The 21,096-nt window shown below is 40.3% G+C and overlaps 1 protein-coding gene across 2 annotated transcripts; it reads right to left on the bottom strand.

Annotated features, from left to right (window-relative positions):
• Window positions 1–3,171: 3,171 nt before the first annotated feature.
• On the bottom strand, window positions 3,172–20,658 carry scml4 (Scm polycomb group protein like 4). Of its 2 annotated transcripts, XM_019346342.2 has the most exons (7): window positions 20,201–20,653; window positions 15,183–15,450; window positions 11,064–11,266; window positions 8,633–8,762; window positions 6,283–6,495; window positions 5,044–5,189; window positions 3,172–4,670 (listed from the first exon to the last, which is right to left on the bottom strand). In XM_019346342.2, the coding sequence occupies exons 2-7, from the start codon at window positions 15,409–15,411 to the stop codon at window positions 4,545–4,547; spliced, it is 1,047 nt and encodes a 348-aa protein (XP_019201887.1). In that variant the 5' UTR covers window positions 15,412–15,450; window positions 20,201–20,653; the 3' UTR covers window positions 3,172–4,544. The 2 variants fall into 2 exon arrangements, with proteins under 2 accessions (XP_019201887.1, XP_005449646.1); XM_005449589.4 differs by lacking the exon at window positions 6,283–6,495 and having other exon boundaries at window positions 20,201–20,658.
• Window positions 20,659–21,096: the final 438 nt, after the last annotated feature.

The raw sequence follows: 21,096 nt of genomic DNA on the forward strand, positions 1-21,096 counted from the left end.
CTGAAGTGTGTAGCAGAAGGTTAGCAGGCAAGCTAAAGTTGAGAAAATAGCAACTAAGTACCTAAATACCTAATTAACTAAATAAATAAATTATTTATTAAGACCATTCTTCTTATAAGTGTTGAATACTGACTAAGTGTTTACTACAGTGTTTCTTTTAATTTCTAGATACCTTTTTCAAACACAGATATGCTTTTAAATATCTCACTGGTTACTTTATTAGGCACACCTGTTTAGCTACTCATTAATATAAATTTCTAATTACCCAATCACAGGATAGCAGCTGAATGGATTTAGGTATGTATGCATGGTCAAAACAACATGGTAAAGTTCAAACTGAGCATCATGGGTCACTTAAATGGGATTTAAGTGACTTTGAATGTGCTATTGTTGTTGGTCTGAGTATTTTAGACACTGCTACTCTGTTTGGAAATAAAAAAAAATATCCAGTGAGTGGCTGTTCTTTGGGTGAAAATGCCTAGTTGATGCCAGAGGTCAGAGAAGAATGGCCAGACTGCTTCAAGCTGCAACTGTAGCTCAAATAACCACTCGTCACAACCAAGGTATGCAACTTTTGGAATGTGGTGGAGCATGACATCATGGATCTACAGCCAACAAATCTTGTCATGCTATCATGTCAACATTGACCAAAATCTCGAGGCAAGTTTTCAGCGCCTTATTGAATCTATGCAATGAACTGTTAAGGCTGTTCCGAAGCTAAAAGCAATAGTAAGATTTACCTAATAAAGTGGTGTGTGAGTGTAGCAGTGACTTCCTGTGTCGTTGAGGTTTGTGAAGTTTTTCCTTTATGATGCTTTTCGCCTCTGCTATAAGTGATTAATCTTTTCTTTTTATAATTGAATCTGTAAATGACCTGATTGGTTTTATATCGCTTCATCATGTGTTTCTATATCAACAATCAAATCACAGCTTAAATGAACATTTATTAGTAATATAGTAATAATAGTAATATTAGTTATTGAAAGTGCAAACAAAAAATCTGAAAATTGGAATGCAATTTGTGGTTGCTTTTTGTAGCCTGTTATCACAGCGAAAGGTTTTACTACATATATTGATAAGCAATCTGATATTCTAACTGCTTTATGATACTGTGGGATAAAACCTGCAGCACCAGTGCATTCTAGCCTTTGCACCATATGTGAACATGATCCTTTGATTTGCAAAGTGCAGTTCTGTCTACTTTGCAATATGTATTATTGCAAAGTGGAAGTGTTTAGGAACCACAGCAAGTCAGCCAGACCACGTGGCAGACCACATGAAGTTACAGAGCTGGGTCACCGGGTGCTGAGGTGTGTAAAAGTCATCCACGCTCTGCTGATTCAATAAAAGCAGTTTCAAACCTACCGTGGCATTACTATCAACACAAAACTGTGCACCAAGAACCTTATGACATGGGTTTCCATGGCTGAGTAGCTTCTCTGGATGTATTATAAGTGCCTCACTTCACAGTAGTTCATCCTGTAAATGTACTTTTTGCAAACCTTTGTACATTTATGCTTACAATTAGTTTTCCAAAAAGAGAAGAAATTCAATTAAATAAATTCAAGTGATAGTATTATTTCTGTTATTGGTAATTTTCTATACATGCTGATATCCCAGAAATATTGTATTCTCAATTCCTTGGCTATGATACATCCTGCTTTGTCTGTTTTACAATACAGCTCCTATTTCAGATAAATAAACACAATTTTATCTCTCATCCTTTATGTTGACTAACAGCACAAAATCCAGTTAAATCAGAGAAGGGATTAAAATAAAGCCAGGTTTATTTAAGTATCAAACAGTAAAGAACATCAAAATTCAATTAACGTAGGTCACTAACTCAAAAATTGACAACATCCAGAGATTCTTAAATTTGTTAAAATAGCTCATGTGCTAAATGTTTGTGTTCATTTCTTGCACGTCTTTAAAATCAAGTTTGATAAAGTGAAACTGTTTTTTTTTTTAATCATAAAAGATACTAGTCTGTGGTGTTTAAACAAAGCATTGAAGCATTGAAAAAATCCAAGATTAAAGTAAGTAACAAGTACTGTACACATTTTTTTTTAAAAAGGAATTGTTTAACCAAGTTTGACAAATACTGTGTATGACTACCTTTTGTACAATGTCGCACAAGAAAACTGTATTTGGTGGCTGCATAGCCCTGATTCTGACACGGCAATGTTTAAAAGAAACCAAAAAAAAAAAACCCAAATGTTAATGCTCGAGACATTTTACATACAGCAGTTTCCCTTTTTAACAGTTAAAGGATGAAATCCTGCTCCATTCAAAATGACTGAAGAGGTAACGTATGAGAAGAATGTAACCTGAAGTCACAGAGGTGAAGTTTGCAAGTAGATATGTTGTAAAATGTAGTGATTGTAGTGGTAGTATCTGTTTCGGTGAGCACCCAGTTGTACGAGGTTTATTAAATTTGCTTTGTCTCATGCTACATTGCAACCCCAGTGGAAAAAAGAAGTCATATTTCCTTCCTGTCATTATGAGCACTGTGTGATTACAGACATCTACGACTGGTAAAAAATCTTGATCGCTTCACTTGAGCTCCGGTGTGGTTTGTGGTCAGAATCTTCACATTAACAAATCACTTCTTTCTTTATTTCTTTATTTTTTAAAACTTTTCCCAAATATGAGCTCTATCACTCCTTTCAAAAAGCAGGAACTCCAGCAACACTTGAGGGAAGAAGAACAACTTTAATAACTGACCAATGTGTTTCGGCTTGTGGCCTTCATCAGGGTCATAGTAAAACATTGTAAAAAATTACTTAAATACAAGACAGGAAACAGAAAAAAAATTCAAATTAACCAGTCAAAACTTCATAGTCAAAACTTCATAGATAGGTCAGCTGACATATAATAGGTAGGTATGGTAAATGGCCTGCATTTGTATAGCGCTTTTCTAGTCCATAGGACCCCAAAGCGCTTTACACTACATTCAGTCATTCACCCATTCACACACACATTCACACACTGATAGCAAGCTACATTGTAGCCACAGCTGCCCTGGGGTGCACTGACAGAGGCGAGGCTGCCGGACACAGGCGCCACCGGGCCCTCTGACCACCACCAGTAGGCAAACATGGGGTTAGTATCTTGCCCAAGGATATTTGGCATGCAGCCAGGATGCAGCCTGGGATCGAACCACCGACCTTCTGATTAGTGGCTGACCTGCTCTGCCACCTGAGCTACAGCCACCCATTTGGTTTGGTATTGGTTAATTGGTTAAGTACCAATTTTTAGAGACTTTACATTTTAGAGACATAAATAAGGATCTTTTAACAAATGTGTTCCCATGTGATGATGTAATCTTGTTTTCTAATTCAAACGTGTTTTTACCATTAAAGACTTCCTTTTTTTTCTTTTTTTTTAATCTGTGTGTATATTTATAGTATCCTTCTTATGCATTTCATGCATGTGTTATTTTCAGACATATGGGGGTTATGTCACCCCCCCCTCCTCATCATCATTAATGATCTAGTCCAGTATTTACTTGGGCGTGACTTAACCAATTAACCAATACCTACCTATTATATGTCAGCTGACCTATCTATGAAGTTTTGACTGGTTAATTTGAATTTTTTTTCTGTTTCCTGTCTTGTATTTAAGTAATTTTTTACAATGTTTTACTATGACCCTGATGAAGGCCACAAGCCGAAATGCGTTGGTCAATTATTAAAGTTGTTCTTCTTCCCTCAAGTGTTGCTGGTGTTCCTGCTTTTTGAATTCTTTCATCCTCTCCATGCACCTTGGAAGCAGGTGAAGTTGTGCCAGAAATTTTTGCTGCGCTCTATCACTCCTTTCTCATGAAGTTTTACACATTCCAGTATTATAAATGTACACTTTGTATTGTCAAGTCTCTGGCATATAAACCATTTGCTTGGCCAACAAGTGCGCACTTAAAGTTCAGAGATGTTTGAGAACTGTGCCCTCAAAATGGCTCAGTAACAGCGCTGTTTTGTTCTAGATTATCTTGAAACAGACTTCCAAATCGACTTAGTGAACAGTTTGAGTTATTAATTACAAGTCATGTCACCAACTTCAACCTGGATAAACGTGACCAAGTGAGGATAAAATGGACTATCTTAAAAGTCCAGCAGCAAGACTTTGTAAAGTTTAAATGTGTTACTGAGGTAAAGCACCCTAGAAGTTTATAATGATATAATACAGTATCCAGTGATTATGATCTGCACAAATTAACGATGCCCAAGCTCAAAAATGATTATTACAGGTCGTACTTCAATATACCGTAGCTGCCATCTGTTTGGCAACAAACTATTTACAATCTAAAGCAGTTCAGGTATAAAGTAAAGGGAGACAAAAGTAAAATAACTGTTTGAGCTTTTAAATGTCCTAACATGTACAGTCACAGTGTCCAATCTGTGGACAAAGTGTGGTGTAAATGTAGTAAAAGCCAGCATATATTTGGATCAGACGTTCGTGATGTATTGCTGATGACTTAGAAAGGTTTCGGGAATCGGCACCGACTCGTTGCTCTTAAAAATTAACGAGGCGATCGAGGACTCGGCTCACGACCGGCTCTGCTTGAGCCTGTCGATGTGGTAGCAGAGTTTGAGGGCTGGTCCCAGCTTCAATCCCAGGTACTTCATCATCATCTCGCTTTTCAGAAGGAGTAGGGCGTCCCCATCTATTTCCTGGAATATAGGAAGATATAGTTGTAAAGCAACAGAAAAAAAAAAAAAGGGTTACTTTAAATATTCCACCCAAGTGCTGTGTGAGAAATGGAGGCAGCACAGTGACTTATTTAAAAGGCTCGGGGACAAACCTTCGTGTGCTTTAAAAATTCCTTAATAATATTCATGCAGTTTTCATTTCAGTTCATTTACATTCAGGACCACAGGGCACTGGGTGACAGATAAATTGAGCTACAGCTGTCATATAAGAGATTTTTAAATAGAAAGCATACCCTGCTTCTTGTAAGCGGTGCCCCAGTGCATGTTGGGAAATGAGCTCAGTTCCAGTACATTTAGTATTTAAGTTACACAGCATTAAGCGGTTTGGACTTACATGCTTCCTGAATGCTTCCGCATGGGGTCCCAGAGCTTGGGGATCAGCATCTTTAATGAACCAAACCACATCCTCTACACCCCAGCTGGAAGGGTCCTTACCAACAGGACGCTTGCACTCTCCGGCATCTGACATCGGGCTGTAGGCTAGAGAGCAAAAGAGGACAGGCAGGGTGAATTTTTATTCTAAAAAAAAAAATTATAAAAAAATTGATGGTCTCATAATGTCTCCTGAAAAGAACTTAGAACACAGTCTATAGACTCTGAAGTGATGCGAAAGAGCCTTTACTGCTCATCTGTTTTTTTGGCCTCTGTAAACACTTTACTTAAGAGATAATGTCTCAATCGCAAGTTTTGAGTTTTATTAATAGACAGCAGTCTCTTATTTTGAAATTTCACCCAGTTAGATTTACATAGATGATGAAGGAGGGTGTACTTTAGCTTGTGAGTAAAAAGTTGCAGAGCACAATACTTGGTTTCTCAGCCAATCAACCCCTCTCTTTCCTTACTTCCTGTTTCGAAAAATGTAGATGCCGTCGGCCAAAATTCTCAACTCATGGTTTCAAAACAAGTCGGCAAAACAGTGCTTGTGATAATGACGATTTGGAAAATGCTAGAAGCAGCTGGCCTGGCTCTGTCTGAAGGAAACATTACAGAGACAGTGTCACCTCCTAGGCTAACCAATTAATTAGGGAAAACAACAATTAAAAATTGTATATTACAATTTTACAAAGTGTTAGCCTCGGGTCACACTGAATTTAGGCAGTATTAGCATGTGTACTACTTATGTCTTGTCACGGGTCTTCCAGAGATTGCTAATCTCAGCATATTTAGGCAGAGGTCTCAGGTTAATCTTTTTGCATTGCCCAGAATTCGATTATATTCAAGCTAAAAAAAAAAAACTCAGGGTTTCTCACACTAAAGGTGCAGCACACCTGACTGTGTGACTTTACATGGGCAGATCTATGATGGAAACTCACCCATCCCAAACCACTTACAGCACAAATGCCCTTATTATGCTGTAAACTAGCACAACTAAAAATGTAGGCAGATGTTAAAGAAACGCGTATGAAAATAAATGCAAATATCTCCCGGATGATGAGTGATCTGGGCCTTCGTTGGTCCAAATAATTTCATCTTTAAAGATGTTGATAACATAATTACAATGCAAGTATAAACCAACACTAATGGCACAGGTGATGTGCATGGAAGTGCACCTGGCAATAATTTATAGCCTCACCATTTCTGTTTCCCTCCTGGTGACTTCCTGGGCTTGACGCTTGTCTGCACATGCCTGCTGTAGCAGAGCAACTGCTGCCACGGTAACCGTAGGACTGCTTCGTCTGATACTGTGATGTCGTGACGCTGAATGCAGAGTCACTGGGATCTATAGCATAGCGCCTCGAGTCCACCGGTGGGTCACATAAAAAATCATCAGCCAATGGCGTCTCCGCTGGGGAGGGAAGTACAGGAAGTGGCATTGTTAAAGCCAAACCCAACTGAAAAAAATGTTGCTTTTTTTTAACATGACTATTGCAATTATACTGTGAGATATCCCACTATGATTATCAGAGGATGTACCCTAACAACCCTGAATGAAACGACTTTCATGGATTATCATGAAAGCTTGATATGCCTGTGTTGCACTGAGGCAATGGCAAAAAATTAAGGCTAAATTAAAATGCTAATGACATTTCTGTTGGCCTTAGCTTTAGACTGTGTTAGGTGCTAGTTGATATTAACAAGGAAAAAGATGCTGAACATAGTACAAGCTATTATAGCTTAAAAATCATTGCATAAAGGTCAATGTATAGCCTCAAAACGCTGCTAGTGTGGCTGTATTGCTCAAACTGGGCGATAGATACAAAATTCAGGACTCTGTGATGAGCATATGAAATTTGCAATGAGTCAAGAAAAAAAAAGAACTTAATATTTTCCTCTATTTTCAGACCAGTATAAAGCCTTTGGGTTCATATAGTATATTAGACAGGTTCTTTTCACCAGACTAGAATAATAAAGAAAGAACTGTATAATAAATACAAAGCTAATCTTTAGGTAAGCTGCATTAAAGCCCCCGCGGCCCGTAACTGTATGGATCTGAAATGGATGAAAGATAGTCAGTAATTCCTCAGAGTCTGCTCCCTTTGTGCCAGCTTTTCAGCTTGTCAATAATGTAAATGCTTGCTAGTTAAGTTAGAACCAGGCAGATACAGATTTTCCTAATGACAGATTTATAACATCGAAATATGCTACTAAGATGATTTTGCATTGCTTCTGCATTATGCTCATGCAAAGGTTAAATGTACTGCTATTGTGTTCTGAAAAATCAATTATGATTAAGATCTGGGCATGCAAATTTGAAGGATTACACACCCCCACATGCACACAATAAGGCACACATGCCCTACAGAATGTATTTTGATACTTTTCAAATATAAGCAGTTAGATATATAAGCAGTATTTTGCTGGATATCTACGAGTTCATTGCAACAGCTAAAAAGCCGTCTTTGATATTTACATCATAACGTATTACTGCGGCACATACTTATATATGTGCGTGTTAATAATAAGATTTAGAAGATTAGTCACTCAAAAGGAAATGAATACTTCCAATATACATAGATGCTCCTGAAATGCTTTTTTTCCACTGGAGGAAAAAAAATATCAATATCTGTCTGGGTGGCACCACGGGGATCGTGCTGATTTTTTGTCTGCATCCATATGCGCATGTGCACTTCTTCTCTGTGTCTACAGCCTGACATCAAACACTTTTCATGATTTGCATGAACAAAGAGCAAACGGCTGGTCCTTGACGCATGAGATTCCCCCCTCTAACCTTAAATACACTTAAGGCAGCCTTTAAATATTTGCTTATTCAAAGCAAGGCAAATCTTTAGGATGGGAAAGATTTTTTTAAAATGAAAGAAAGCATGGTTGTATGACTTTTGTAAGGAAAAGAGGCTGGGAAGATTGGAAGGGAAAACAAAATATGTAACTGGGTTATATGTGAAGGTGTGAGCCCTTTATTCTAAATAAATCCACATATACTCGTGGTTTAAATTAGATAAATAAATTAGGGAAAACCAGTCACTGATGTATTTAGAGAACAACAATGAGACATCACACTGGAAAAAAAATAGACAGAAGCATGTTATCTTGCCCCTCAATTAAAGTCAAAGGCAGAGTAGTAAAGGATGGGGGGTTGTGGGGGTGGTGGTGCGAGATAATACAAGAAGTAGACAAAACAAAAAAGAAGAAGGGGGAGGCCACAAAGTCACAGCATCACTTCAACCAGTGAATGCACAATGAGAACCACATTTTGAAAAACCACCATTGGTTAGCTTTCCTTAATCGTTCCTCCCATTATTCTGGGCCATAGTTTACATCTGTTTGCATACATATGTGTGAATGAATGTGAGACCGTATAGTTGATTATGTGTATGTTGGAATATGTATGTTTATCTTTAATGCATGGCTTTTACTCAGACGGTGACGCTGTGTTTTGAAAAGTGCCCTATTTCTCCACTATTGTTATTATTAATGACCAAGCTTCTTTATAGAAAAACTGATAATGATAACTGTCTTTTTACCTGTCAGGACCTGTGGTGTGGCAGAATGGGGGACGATGGCAGCGTCCTGTGGGATGGAGCCCATCTCTGGCTCTGGTGTGCTGCTGGGAGGAGAATTGGCTAGAGGGGACATCACCATCCTGGGCTTCAGCTACAGGGGAACATATACATGCAGTTGCTAATTAGAGGTTCTGCATGTTGAAAACTGACATGGGTGAAAGAAAATCCTTAGATCATTACCTATAATGCAGCACATACTGTAAAGTCTGGTTAATGAGCTAGGCTAAAGCGCATTACTGTAGCATTACAGCTGAGGACAAAAGCATCTTGTTGTGAGCTTTGTTTAAAAGCAGGCAGGCAACCACAACAGATAAACTCACCAGACACATTATTAAATACAGTCTTGGTTAGACCCTTTTTTGCCTTCAGAGCTGCCTTAAGTCCTTGCTGCATGGATTCAACAATGCTGGAAACATTCCTCTGAGACTTTGGTCCAGACTGACATGAGAAAATCAGACAGTTGCTGCAGATTTATCAGCTGCACATCCATGATGTGGATCTCCTGCTCCACCACATTACAGTATAGTGAACTCACTGCCATGTTCAGGAAACTAGTTAGAGATTATCTGAGCTTTGTGACGTGGTGCCCAGAGCAGCCATCAGGTCATAAATGGATAGGGATGGTCACCAACAATAATCAGGTAGGCTGTGTTGGTATTAAAGGGCCCAAAGTTTGCAAAGAAAATATCCACCATACCATTCCACCAACAACAACAAGCTGAAATGCTGATACAAGACAGGATGGATCCATGCTTTCATGATGTTTATGCCAAATTTTGGTGCAAACATTCACACTGACGTAACCATGTCTACATGGCTAAAAGCACGGAGCTAGTGTTGAGCGATTGGTTGATTGATATATGAATTATACCTGCTAAAGTGGCTGGTGAGTGTATAAAAATCAATACATACCATACCGAGATACAATTACCAGCTTTAACTTTTTTCATATAAAATATCATCACTTCATCATTTTATCCTTTCTAAAATTCTATGAAAACTCTCAATTTATGCCCAAAAACATGTTTTGTGAGCTCACAGTCAATTTGGCAAATTTATTACTGATGGTTATGCGTGTTAAATGTTTATGCCAAAGTTTAAGAAGTTCCCTTAAGATGTTCCTTAGACACCTCATTCATGAGCATGGGATACGGTATTCCATTCATTCACGTACTATATAGTCCAAAAACGCTGAGCCACCCATAATTTCTTGATAGTTTGCTAGGAAAATGGAGACTACAGGTGCAACGATTTATTGAAAACTGTGGAAATATAAATGGAAATAGTATATAAAGCAAAAAGTAGAGTTTCTACTATTCTGATAAGCTTATAATTCCACCTTTATTCTTCAACACACCCTGAACTCTCATAGGCAAGCTTTCTTTTCATTTCTTTAAGAAGTCTTCAGGAATAGTTCTCCAGGCTTCCTGAAAGACATTCAAAGCTCTTCTTTGGATGTTGGCTGCCTTTTGATGCGTTCCCAGCCAAGATGATCCCACGCTGCTTCAAAGATTTTGAGGTCCAGGCTCTGGGGAGGCCAATCCATGACTGATGGTGTTGCATTGTTTGTTTATCTATCCAGGTATGTTTTTATTACATTTGCGGAATGTTTGGGATCACTGTCGTTCTGAAAACCAGGACATCTGGATCAATCTCTACATCAGACCTGTTACCACTGACTGTCAGTCAGCAAACCTCATCTTTTCTACCTGTTTCCCTTCCTTAAGGATAACTTCTTGACAGCCATCCTTCCACAACAGATGGTGCAGCTGAAGTGCCAGATGCATCTCTCAGGTCCAGTGTAATTGGCTGGATCTTTTTGTATTTCTTAAAGACATGACTTTTAGATGCTGTTCATCAGCTGTGGATAGTTTTTTAGGCCTACCACTGCTTCTTATGTCATCCACTTGTCCAGTTCTCAGTTTTTTTAAGGACTAACATTCGAGCAAAATAAAGAATGAAACCTAGGTTAAGTGTATGTTTCACAAGGAAGAAAATGTTGGGTTTCCATTCCTTTGCATGACTAAGGCTAGTCATGCAAAGGAATGGAAACCCAACATGACAACATGAAAACTGTGTGAAAATTCGACTGTGTTTGTTCACAGGAAGACTCAACGGAGTGCACTCGGTGCAAAAAAAAGAAAAATGCATTAAAAGCATTTTTCAGTTGTTGATCACATATGTGAGGGAAGTGGTTTGTATGTATAACCACCAAGGACTCAGGGAAATACGTATAGATGAGCAACCTCAAAACACAGATGACCTATACTCAGTGCTGTATATGATCGTATGCTGTACCAACAAAGACTGCTGCGCTGCTGTGTAGACACTGTTTCCCTCTCCTATGAAAGGAATGCCCATCTACATGATTAAACTAAAAAATTAAACTGACCTTAAAACCAGGCTTCCTGCCTCTTTTCTTCGGGATCTTAAGGGGCGACAGAGTTTCAACATAGTGGCTCTGGAACTCCAGCTTTCGGATAGGAGGGCGTCCTCGCTTCCTGCCAGGCACCTTACCTTGGGGCCCCGGTATGAACTGGGGGTCGAGAGCGGAAGCCTGCATCTCCGAGCCGGCGGACAAGGAACTCATCAGACCTGAGAGACAGCGGGAGAGATTATCAAACTCAAACTGGCAGCTTTTAAAAAAGCGTGCAACACTGCTCAGCTGCAAATCACAGTGGAAAGTCAGAGGCTCGCTCACACGCACTCACCGCCCCCTCCTCCGAAACACACCGAAAATATAGGAAGTAGTAGAAACAAAGCCACATAAAGCTTTGTACTTTACTCCACCCCTCCCCCCCAACCCTCCAGCTGCAAAGATTGCAATAAATATCATTACTGCACTAAGAGAGAGAGGGAGAAAGAGAGAGAGAGAGAGAGAGAGACAAAGCCCCGCAAGCAGGCAGACACACAAACAGAGGAAATGAAACCCACAACACCCACACACACTATCAAACAATCAATGAAGTGCGCTGTCACACAGACCCACACACACACATTTACACACGCACAGGCAGTACTTTCAAGTGTTTGATTCAGTGCCATTCATCCACACTGCCTCTCTCAATCTATCTCAATCAATCAATCAATCCATATTGTTTTGTTTGAGTTTTTTTTTTTATTCATGCAACAGAATCAGCTGACTTTGCCTTTGAACATGAAGCTCTGTGCTTTACTTCTCAGAGCTCTCCTACCAATTTACCCGGTCAGCGGCACATTATTCTTTCATTTCTGTAAATGGCTAAACAACGCCTTGATGCAACTTGACTCCAGTGCAGACAGACAACAGTCTGCAAAGTATTTGCCACTGCAGAGAGAGAGAGAGAGAGAAACAGGAACAGAGGCAGACAGACCACGTGAATACGTACGATGCCTTCCATCCTCTCTCTCTCTCTCTTTTCCTCATACAGAAAAAGCTTCAAAATGACCTGCTGAGCGTTACTTACCATGCACACAGCTGTCTGTGCTAATTGCCGTCTCTGTGATGCCTCACCTCAGCAGCAGATTCGTGGATGTCCCCCCCCCTTCTCCTCTCTGACAGATCTCGCTTGCTCCAGCAGTCTGCCGCTGCTGTCCTCCGCTGCCACACACTGACTGTCAAGACACCGGCAACTCCGCGTGCCTCTCTCTCTCTCTCTTCCTCAATCTCCGACACAACCCCCTCCTCCTCTTTCTCTTCTACCCTAACCCCCTTCCTGTGTGTCCCCTTTCAGTCGCCATAGCAACACGCCTCTAACATCCCGCGGCAGCCGGCAGACGTGCTGAGCTCAAAGCGCTGTCTGTGTGTGTGTGCGTGTGTGTGTGTGGCAGTGTGGGACAGTAATGTAATTACAGTTGCTGCATCTCGGGGTTCTTCTTGCCTGTCTTCAGAAAAAAACAACAAAAAAGAAGGCTCAGAGCGGGCGACAAGGGATTCAAGCTGTGCACTGTTTTGTGCTACAAGCGTATGAGTTACACACAGTAAAATGTCTGTGCGCATTTTTTTTTTTTTTTTTCATTTTTTGGGAAGAAATTTCTGCACAGGAAGCTTATTTTCTTAAAGAGTCCAGACCAAAATTGGAATATGTCGCTATTTGTTTTTCCTCTCCTCAATTACTTTTGAATCCGTGAAGCTTATGCAGACTGGCTTTAAGGTAAAGAGATCAATTTTCCCTGTAAACATCAAACGGTTCAAGCAGAAGCCCCACAGCCCCTTTTGGTTGCGATAAAAGATCACACTGCTGTCAGAAACTCAACACTCTTCCTTTCATTTATAGTCTTCTTTGGCTTCTGTGTCAGCTAATGTAACGCAGTTCTTGTTTTATCTGTAGTGAAAAAGAAAACAAACATGGAAAGACAAAGAAAAGGGGCCAGCCAAAGGCTTGTCTGTGTCTCTAAAGTAAAAAAAAAGAAAAGAAAAGAAGAAGAAAGCAGGCTCGAGAGGGCTTATTTGCTCTTAAAGGTTACAAGTGTACCAACTCGGGCTTTTCCCCTCAATGCATATCGATTAGTTACGCCCTGGTTGCAATGCCGGTTCCCGTTCCAAGCTGTATTTGCGGGGTTTTAACACTCAATCAGAAGCAGGTTAACCTTTCAAGAAGGAGCCTCAAACCCTGACGCACGCAGGGCACCCGCATTCGTGGCCTCTGCGAGCGTGTAAAGAGATTTGTCAAGAGTCGGCTGCAAAGCGTCGCTCGCGGGATGTTTTAACAGTGAATATTAGGGACCAGGTGAAGCCTACGTGATAATAAAAAACAACAATAAACAGCAAGGTCAGGACAAATACTCTGTAAAACTGTACACATACACGCACTGTAATGGCCTGAGTGCGCAGAAGTGAGAGCCATAAATCATAAAAGTAATTACGCGGTGAGATTAATCCTGATGTCCCTCTTCAATCAGTCCTGTCTCATTACGGCACATCACATTAGAGACATAGACAGACTGAGACAGAACAGATAATCATCTTTTACTTAAAAAAGAATTGGATATGAGGGGTGGGAGCCCATTAACGCTCACCGAGTCAATATGAGACAGCGCCAGTTTTTTGGGGTTTTTTTTGCAGGCATGCAGAAAGAGTTTGCAGCATTGCACGGGACCCACCACCCCCACCCAGACCCCCAAACACAATACGGTTGGGATCGCAGCCTAATTTGTTTATGGCTAATAAAGCAATTAAGCAATCAGTGAACCCCTGCATGCGATTTTATTTTCCTGCTGAGGGACATCGGAAGTCAAATGTTGGAGGGAGCCCGGTGTTACAGACTCAGTCATGCAGCAATGATCAGTAGTGATTAGCATAACATAATCACTGGCTTCGGGGGATGGAGATTTGTATCTGCTTTCACTTACGCAGAGGGGATACAGCAATAAAGTGAGTTATAGTTATGCCTCACTAAACTGCACACCTAGACACACACATAAACAAACAGTCTAATCACGGCCTTACAGACACACACAAACCTAAATGGATGCATATAATAAGTGCACTAAGACAACATACCCTTGCTTGGCAGCAGAATAGATTAGTATAAGTGTGTTTTTGTCTATTTATATGTGTATGTGTGTGTGTGTGTGTTTTCTAATCAATGTAACAATACAACCCCCCCCCCCCTTGAATTTATTTACAGCTCAGGCAGGGCGTCACCATGGTAACAGACAGTGAAATCGGATTCTGCACCAGCGTCGTGTGATAAGGTGGGAATAAATAAAAGCATAATCAACAATGCGTGTATTAAATAGGCGAGCTCTCACACTCTGCCTGCCCCTCCTTATCTCTGCTGAGCCCTTCTAACTACGCAGCACACTTCAGAGAGAAAAGTGGAGGTGGGGAGTGTTGCTCTTTGCACCAACTATGGGTCATGGCGGTGGTCTTGGAGAGGGGAGCTCTCTGACATAGACTAAGCCACACACCTGTACACACACATCTGTATGTAAAACTAGCCTTAGATGTGGTTTGTGGTCTCAAAAATATTTGTAGATGTTGAATTATTTATAAAATGTGACACAAACTGACAGAATGTTACTTAGTAACATCTTTCCAATATCCTTCTTACTGTTCCAAATTACCTTTTTTGTGCATTTCTGATTCACTGTGTAAATGAGAATGTAAAACATACTCCCAGTCATGTCTGTCTACTTTGTGTGTCCTTAATAATATTATATATTATATTATAAAATGCATTTCTATTATGTAATATTCCACATTTTATGAATAATATCTAATTTTTTCACTTTATTTTTGTTGCAATGGCTGCAGTTGAATCTCTATGTATTTAGTATTTAGTGTCCATATTTGTCTTTGATATACAATCATCTGCCACTTTGTTAGGTACACCTTTTCACCTGTTTGTTAACATAACGTTTTATGTAAATAGGAAATCACATAGTGCTGACTCAGTGCTGTGAATGTGGCATGATTGTTGGTACCAGACAAGTCAGTCTGTGTATTTCAGAAACTGCTGATCTACTGAGATCTTCTACTGATTTCCACTCTAGCTAATCAGAACATTACTGTTAATTAAACTCATACTTTGTGTGTCGGTGTCCTGGCTCTTCATACTCTGCACGGCTGGCTCTGACTCTGGATCCAAGTCAACCAGATGCCAGCAGCTGCGCCCCCTGTGGTCACGCCGATCTTGACGCAGGCGCAGACGCACACCTTTGCTGAGGGCGCCGGGCAGCCAGGTGACAGGACACGGAGAAGGGGCCAGCTCCAAGTGTGAGTTGAAGTTAAGGTCCCGCCCTCCTCGCAGTCTCATACCCTCAAAGTCGACCGCGTGAGGGCAAAATGCACCACACTGGAAGAGCAGAAAGAAAACGCACAGAAATAATCATATGTAAATGTATTTATCTTAAAAAAAACAAATTGTACATGTGTCTGATACGCTTAGTTTTTCCATTATTCCATTTTTCAGCATTAATCAAGTCTTCTGAAAATTAATTTTAAACCTTTAAATCCAAAAACGAGTGTGGAAATGGAAAAAAGCAAGCAACTTAAGGACAGATGGAGTAAGAAAGAAATGGACATGGTGAGCAGAAGAAGCACAAAAATTAATTGGGATGCCGGTTGGGTAATTATACTAGTGCACGCTCAGAGGTCAGAAGAATAAACTGGAAGTTAATGGGGGAATATGGCTTAGCTAATGATAAAAGTATGTGGAACAATTTGTCTTTTATGCTGTAAAGCGAATGCAATTCGGCCTCCGGGGTGCTGGATTTACTGATTAATGTGAACTAACGTGGCTTTAGTCTTCTTTGTACTGGATGGAACAAAAGCGAATGAGAGGGAAGAGCGGAGCCGAGAACTTTTAGACTTAATGAAAATGTTCACATTATCACCCCACGCTGCGAGCAGATCTTGTTTTCTGTGTGTTGTTTGTTAATTGCTATTTAAAGTTTACAAAGGACCTGGTTATATTTATCGCTCTCAGGCTCAGATTAAATAATCCTTGCAATTTTTAGCTGCTTTTGCTTTCCTGAAGGCTCCACGTGGACTTCCACCAATGGAAATTTAGTAGGGATTCTAAACCATTCAGTCTAATCACAAAAATTTATTAATTATATGCAGCTTATGCTTATACAAAGACTCTGGCACTGCAAAGCTCTATGGATTATCAGCAAATACAATTTGACGAGGAAGAAGGGAGCGTCATAGTGTCATAAATATCCTAAGCCTGGTGACAAAATTAACTTATTTAAATTGCAATCAGATTTTACAAGGTGACTGTGTTTGCTAAATAAACATATTGTAATTAATCTTCACTGTTGTCCTCAAGCAATGCAACAGGAAAAAGAAGACAGAGAGGAAAGTCATTTCCTTCAGACACAAACAAAACGAGATAAGGAGCATCGGCAAAAAAGATTTTTGTGTAGAGTCCTTGTAAAATTCTTTTCTTCCCATTTAACTCATATCCTGTCTCCCTCCCTCCCTCCCTCGCCTAACTCCCAACGGTCACAGCAGATGGCCCCTCCCTGAACCCAGAGGTTTCTTCCTGTTAAAAGAGAGTTTTGCCTTCCCACTGTCGCCAAGTGCTCAAAAGGGGTGTCGTCTGACTGTTGGGGGTTTCTCTCTATTGTTGTAGGTCTGTCCTTGAAGTATAAAGTTATATGAATAAAACTGTATTGAATTGAACCCTCTATAACAGGGATGTCATGGAACACATGGGAATCAATTTGATCCTAACTGGGGGGGAACCAGTATTAATAGAAAAGTCTTAATCAGAAGGAAAACTACATATGAAAACACTGCTGAAAGTCCAAAACTTATGCCTTCCTTCACATTTTCTAAAGCCATAGGTGTGGGGATTCAAGTCTTTGCTGGGCATGTTCCGGCCCTCGGACTTTATGTTTTATATCCATGCTTTATAGGATCTCTGGGAATAATGAATAATTCCCAGAGGAAATTATGTGAAAAAAATTCCATGGCAACAAGAAGGACAAAAAGTCTCTCGACAAACATGTTTGAGAGAAAGCTATTTAAACAATCAGAAAGTAAGAAAAAAGTTTGAAGTTCGGCGAAAGGGGAAAAAAAACAGGAGCAACTGAAACAGTCATTCCAGCCATGCTACGAGGTTATATTCAGGTACAGGACTCCTCACGACAATCATCTTGACATGCTGAAGTATAAGGTTTAGCACATCCCATTACAGCATGCTTTTATTTGCTAATGAGCACTGAACACAAAGTACAACTGAAATATGACCCAATGATGGCACTTTGGACAAAAAGATTTTCAGTCCAGTAGCTGTCAAGATGTTTGACTTAAAACCATGAATATAAGGGGAGCATTAGGATACACCGTGTGTGTTTGTATGCTCACGCTAATACATCCTCAGCATCTGTCAAACATTTCTCATGAAAACATAAGCAAAGGGGGTAAGAAATGAGATGACATGAAAAAAAATCACCAGATCACTAACGTCTGTAACGGGGTTCATCTAATTTGGGGTTTAACAGCGCAGTTTGGACTGAGTGGAAATGAGAGAAAATAAAAAGAGAAGTGAGAGGTGGCAGTTAAAGGAGGAGACCAGATAAAAACTGGACAAGGAAATGAGAGAGGGAGGAGGACAACGTGGAGATAGAGGCACATTCAAATGATTGAACTGTTTAACTCTTTCCCACATAAAGACGTCATCTGACAGCCTAACCTGTACCCTTAAGGGCGGGTTTTGACACCTCACTATATATTTAATAAAGAGGTAGTTTGACAACCATTAGAATAGTTTCTGGGTTTTTCCAAAGGCAGCAGGTCTGAAATGTGATGGAAACTGCTTGGCTCAGAAAAGAGCTTCAGGGGTTACTCTGAGTAAGGGGTAAAGGGTTAAAAAGTGCTATGAATGTTATAGGAGCATTGAAAAAACACAAACAAATTCCAGATATTTAAATGGTTTTTAGTTGTCTTTTTTTAAATTAATGGATAAAGAAAAACAAAGGAAAAATGTAGAAAAACAATAAAGAGGGGAAAAAAGAGTAACAAAAAACCGGAGTGGGAGACAATAAAACACTCTTCAGTGTCGGACTGTCGGATTCAATCAGGCTGCACATGAAAAAATCTGCCCTGAACCTCAAAAATTCACATTTACAGAAAAATCTGAAACATCAAACGGTTATTGTAAAAACACACGCACACACATACACACACACACACAAATCATGCACCGTGAAACAACTCAAATGGGAAAAAAAACACAGATTTGATGAAATGCAGTGCAACCAACACGCACACTCACAGACACACACACACACACACACGCACACACACGCACAGGGGAATGCTTCTGTTTCTGTCTGCAGGATCTGGTTCCCATAAGAGCAGCAGGCTGCTTTACCTTGTCACTCCATCAAAACATTGTGGTTTGGAGCTTTGCCAGGAGTGTAGCTGCTGGGTTTATTTTTTGTGTTTTTACAATCATACACTCACCCACCCATCCAACCACACACACACAAACACAGCTGTTCTTATTCACGTAAGCCATGGGCGAGATACGTAGTGATGGAAAAAGCACCAAAAAGGCTTGAATTTTTTTTAAAAAAAGGTCTTTTTTGATTAAAGGCTGCAGCTTTGCTCACGCACATAATCATCAAACGTGCTGCACGTGCTTTACGAGTGACACACTCCGTCCCTTTGCACTGCAGACCCACCCAAATTCAACAAAGTAAGACATCCATAAATAGGCCCCTTAATAGGTTAAAGTTAAAAAGATTATAATTACTACTTTTTTCACGCAAGGAGCAACAAAACGTAGAACACAAACAGCCTGAGATTATATTTTTTGTAAAGAATCCCTGTGATACCAACATACTCTTGCTTATGAGTTATCGTAGAACAAAAAGCTTTGATACTCAAAAGAAGAACATTGAATATGTAAATTAACAGCGTGAAAGAAGGTATCTGCATTTTTTTTGATTTGCAAGTGAATCTCGCCAGAAAATAAGACAGAAGAAAATAAACCGGATTATTGTGTTTGTGTATTAAATAATGGCTTGATGTATTAGAAAATGTAAAAGCTTGAAAACACAATCAAAAGATAACTTTTTAAAATAATTTTCAGCTCTGCCAAGCATCGCCAGCTTTTTAGGTAGCCAATGTGGAATTTTGGACAATATATACATATATGAAAAAAATAGTGCATTTAGTGTTAAAGAACCACAATGTCTACATTTCCCAACGCATTTCACAGGTGACCATCTTTTCATTATTTAAAAAAAAAGCTGAGAGTTTAATGTCCTTCTGTACTCTATTAAAACACTAAGTGATCTTTAACAATGAGGCATTAAATCATCATATTGAGCTCAAGCCCTCCACAGTGGAGATTTGCTACAATGACGCCTAAAATTACAATTTCTGCCATTGATCGCAGACCGTGGCTTCTCTGGCTTCTCCATCCACCACTGTACAGGTTGTTTTGTTTTTTTAGCTCAGGGTCAGCATGTTTATAAAAGGGAACAGCACGAGAAAATCTTTAGACTTTGCTTCTCTAAGTGAAGCAGCCACTTATTAAACTTTTATTTTCAGTCGGATCAGCTGACCTGGCTTCAACCCTAAGACAAACTCCAAGATGTTCCTGCAAAGGTGAAGCCTGCTTTCCTCCCAGTCATCCTTACTTGTGAACTCACTTCTTTCCTTTAGTTGATGAAGGGATTAACAGATAACTGAAAGCATATTCAAATGAAGAGCTATGCTGTGTTACCACTTACTCTAAAAAAAAGCTGTTTGCCTACAAGGGGGGTCCACGCGGGGGCCCACACCCCACTGCAATCAACCTTTGTGATGCATGATGGGAAAATAATTACTTTGCCATTACTATATCACATAGGCTATATATATATATAGTTTATCATTATCTTGTCAATACAAGGACAAGCAAAGGAGCATGATCCTGTAATAAACGATGCTTTAATATAATTAGCGGATCTCTGTTGGCCCAGTGTGAGTGTATTTTGACCTTGCAGGTTAGACTAATGAAGTTAGCACCTGTGCGTTTGTGCGCTCTAAGTCCAGTAACGTCAGGATATGAGAGGGTCGAGTCTGTGATAGGATTTATTTACCTATGTCGAAGCGGTCGATTCATCAGCGGGGAATCAATTTCTCCACAGCAGGCTGGCTGAGCACACAGTGTAGAGGTGGTGCACGGAGCATCAGATGCAGCACAAACACCGAGGAAGGAGGGGGGGCACGAGTCCGGGTTCCACCCCTGCAGATGCGGCAGGGAGGCGAGCGAGCTCAGCGGGCTGCCGGCGGGAAGCAGAGCCGCAGACTTCACCTTCCTAACGCGCCGTCCGATGCTTTTCAGAGACAGGAGTTGAAAGGACCTGCGGGGCGTAAGCTGAGGGGAAAAGTGCGACTGAATCGGTGGTGTGCATAATTTTCCTATCTGGCCTTAAAGCTGTTGCCTATTGCGTTTTACCTCCACCGGTTTCAGGAGAGCGGGAGAGATGGCACGGTAAATAAAGTAGTAGCACTCAAACTGAAGAGGTTCAGCCCCCTTTGACAACACAAAAACACCCCTCGGTGGGCATGGACTGCGGGAGTGTGAGCCCAGTCCAGACAAAAACAACCGACACGGGTCTAATGAGTCATTTGATTAACAGTTTACGTGCCTGAGTAGCTTTAAATATTCATAAGGCTACTGTCAGGCTCGTGTTGATGTAACCATAATTTACCCTCAGAGTGCCGTTACACTTGGCTACATATTGACATCAAAGAATGATATTATCCAAATCACGATGCTATCATAGAGAGCTCACCCCAAATTTGCAAATTATACTGACAGGGAATTCCCACCTGTTCCTCTGAGGAGGAAACCAGTATGTGTGGCCGTTGGTGATCCAGTGTTATTTAGGCCACTCCACCTGGACACAGGGCACAGGATTTTAGTGATATGAAAGTAATTAGTTACATTTCCAGAAACAAGTGGCACTCACTGAAAATGGAGTGTATTTAT

The sequence above is a fragment of the Oreochromis niloticus genome, linkage group LG15 (assembly GCF_001858045.2).
Source record: "Oreochromis niloticus isolate F11D_XX linkage group LG15, O_niloticus_UMD_NMBU, whole genome shotgun sequence".
Classification (NCBI taxonomy): Eukaryota; Metazoa; Chordata; class Actinopteri; order Cichliformes; family Cichlidae; genus Oreochromis; species Oreochromis niloticus.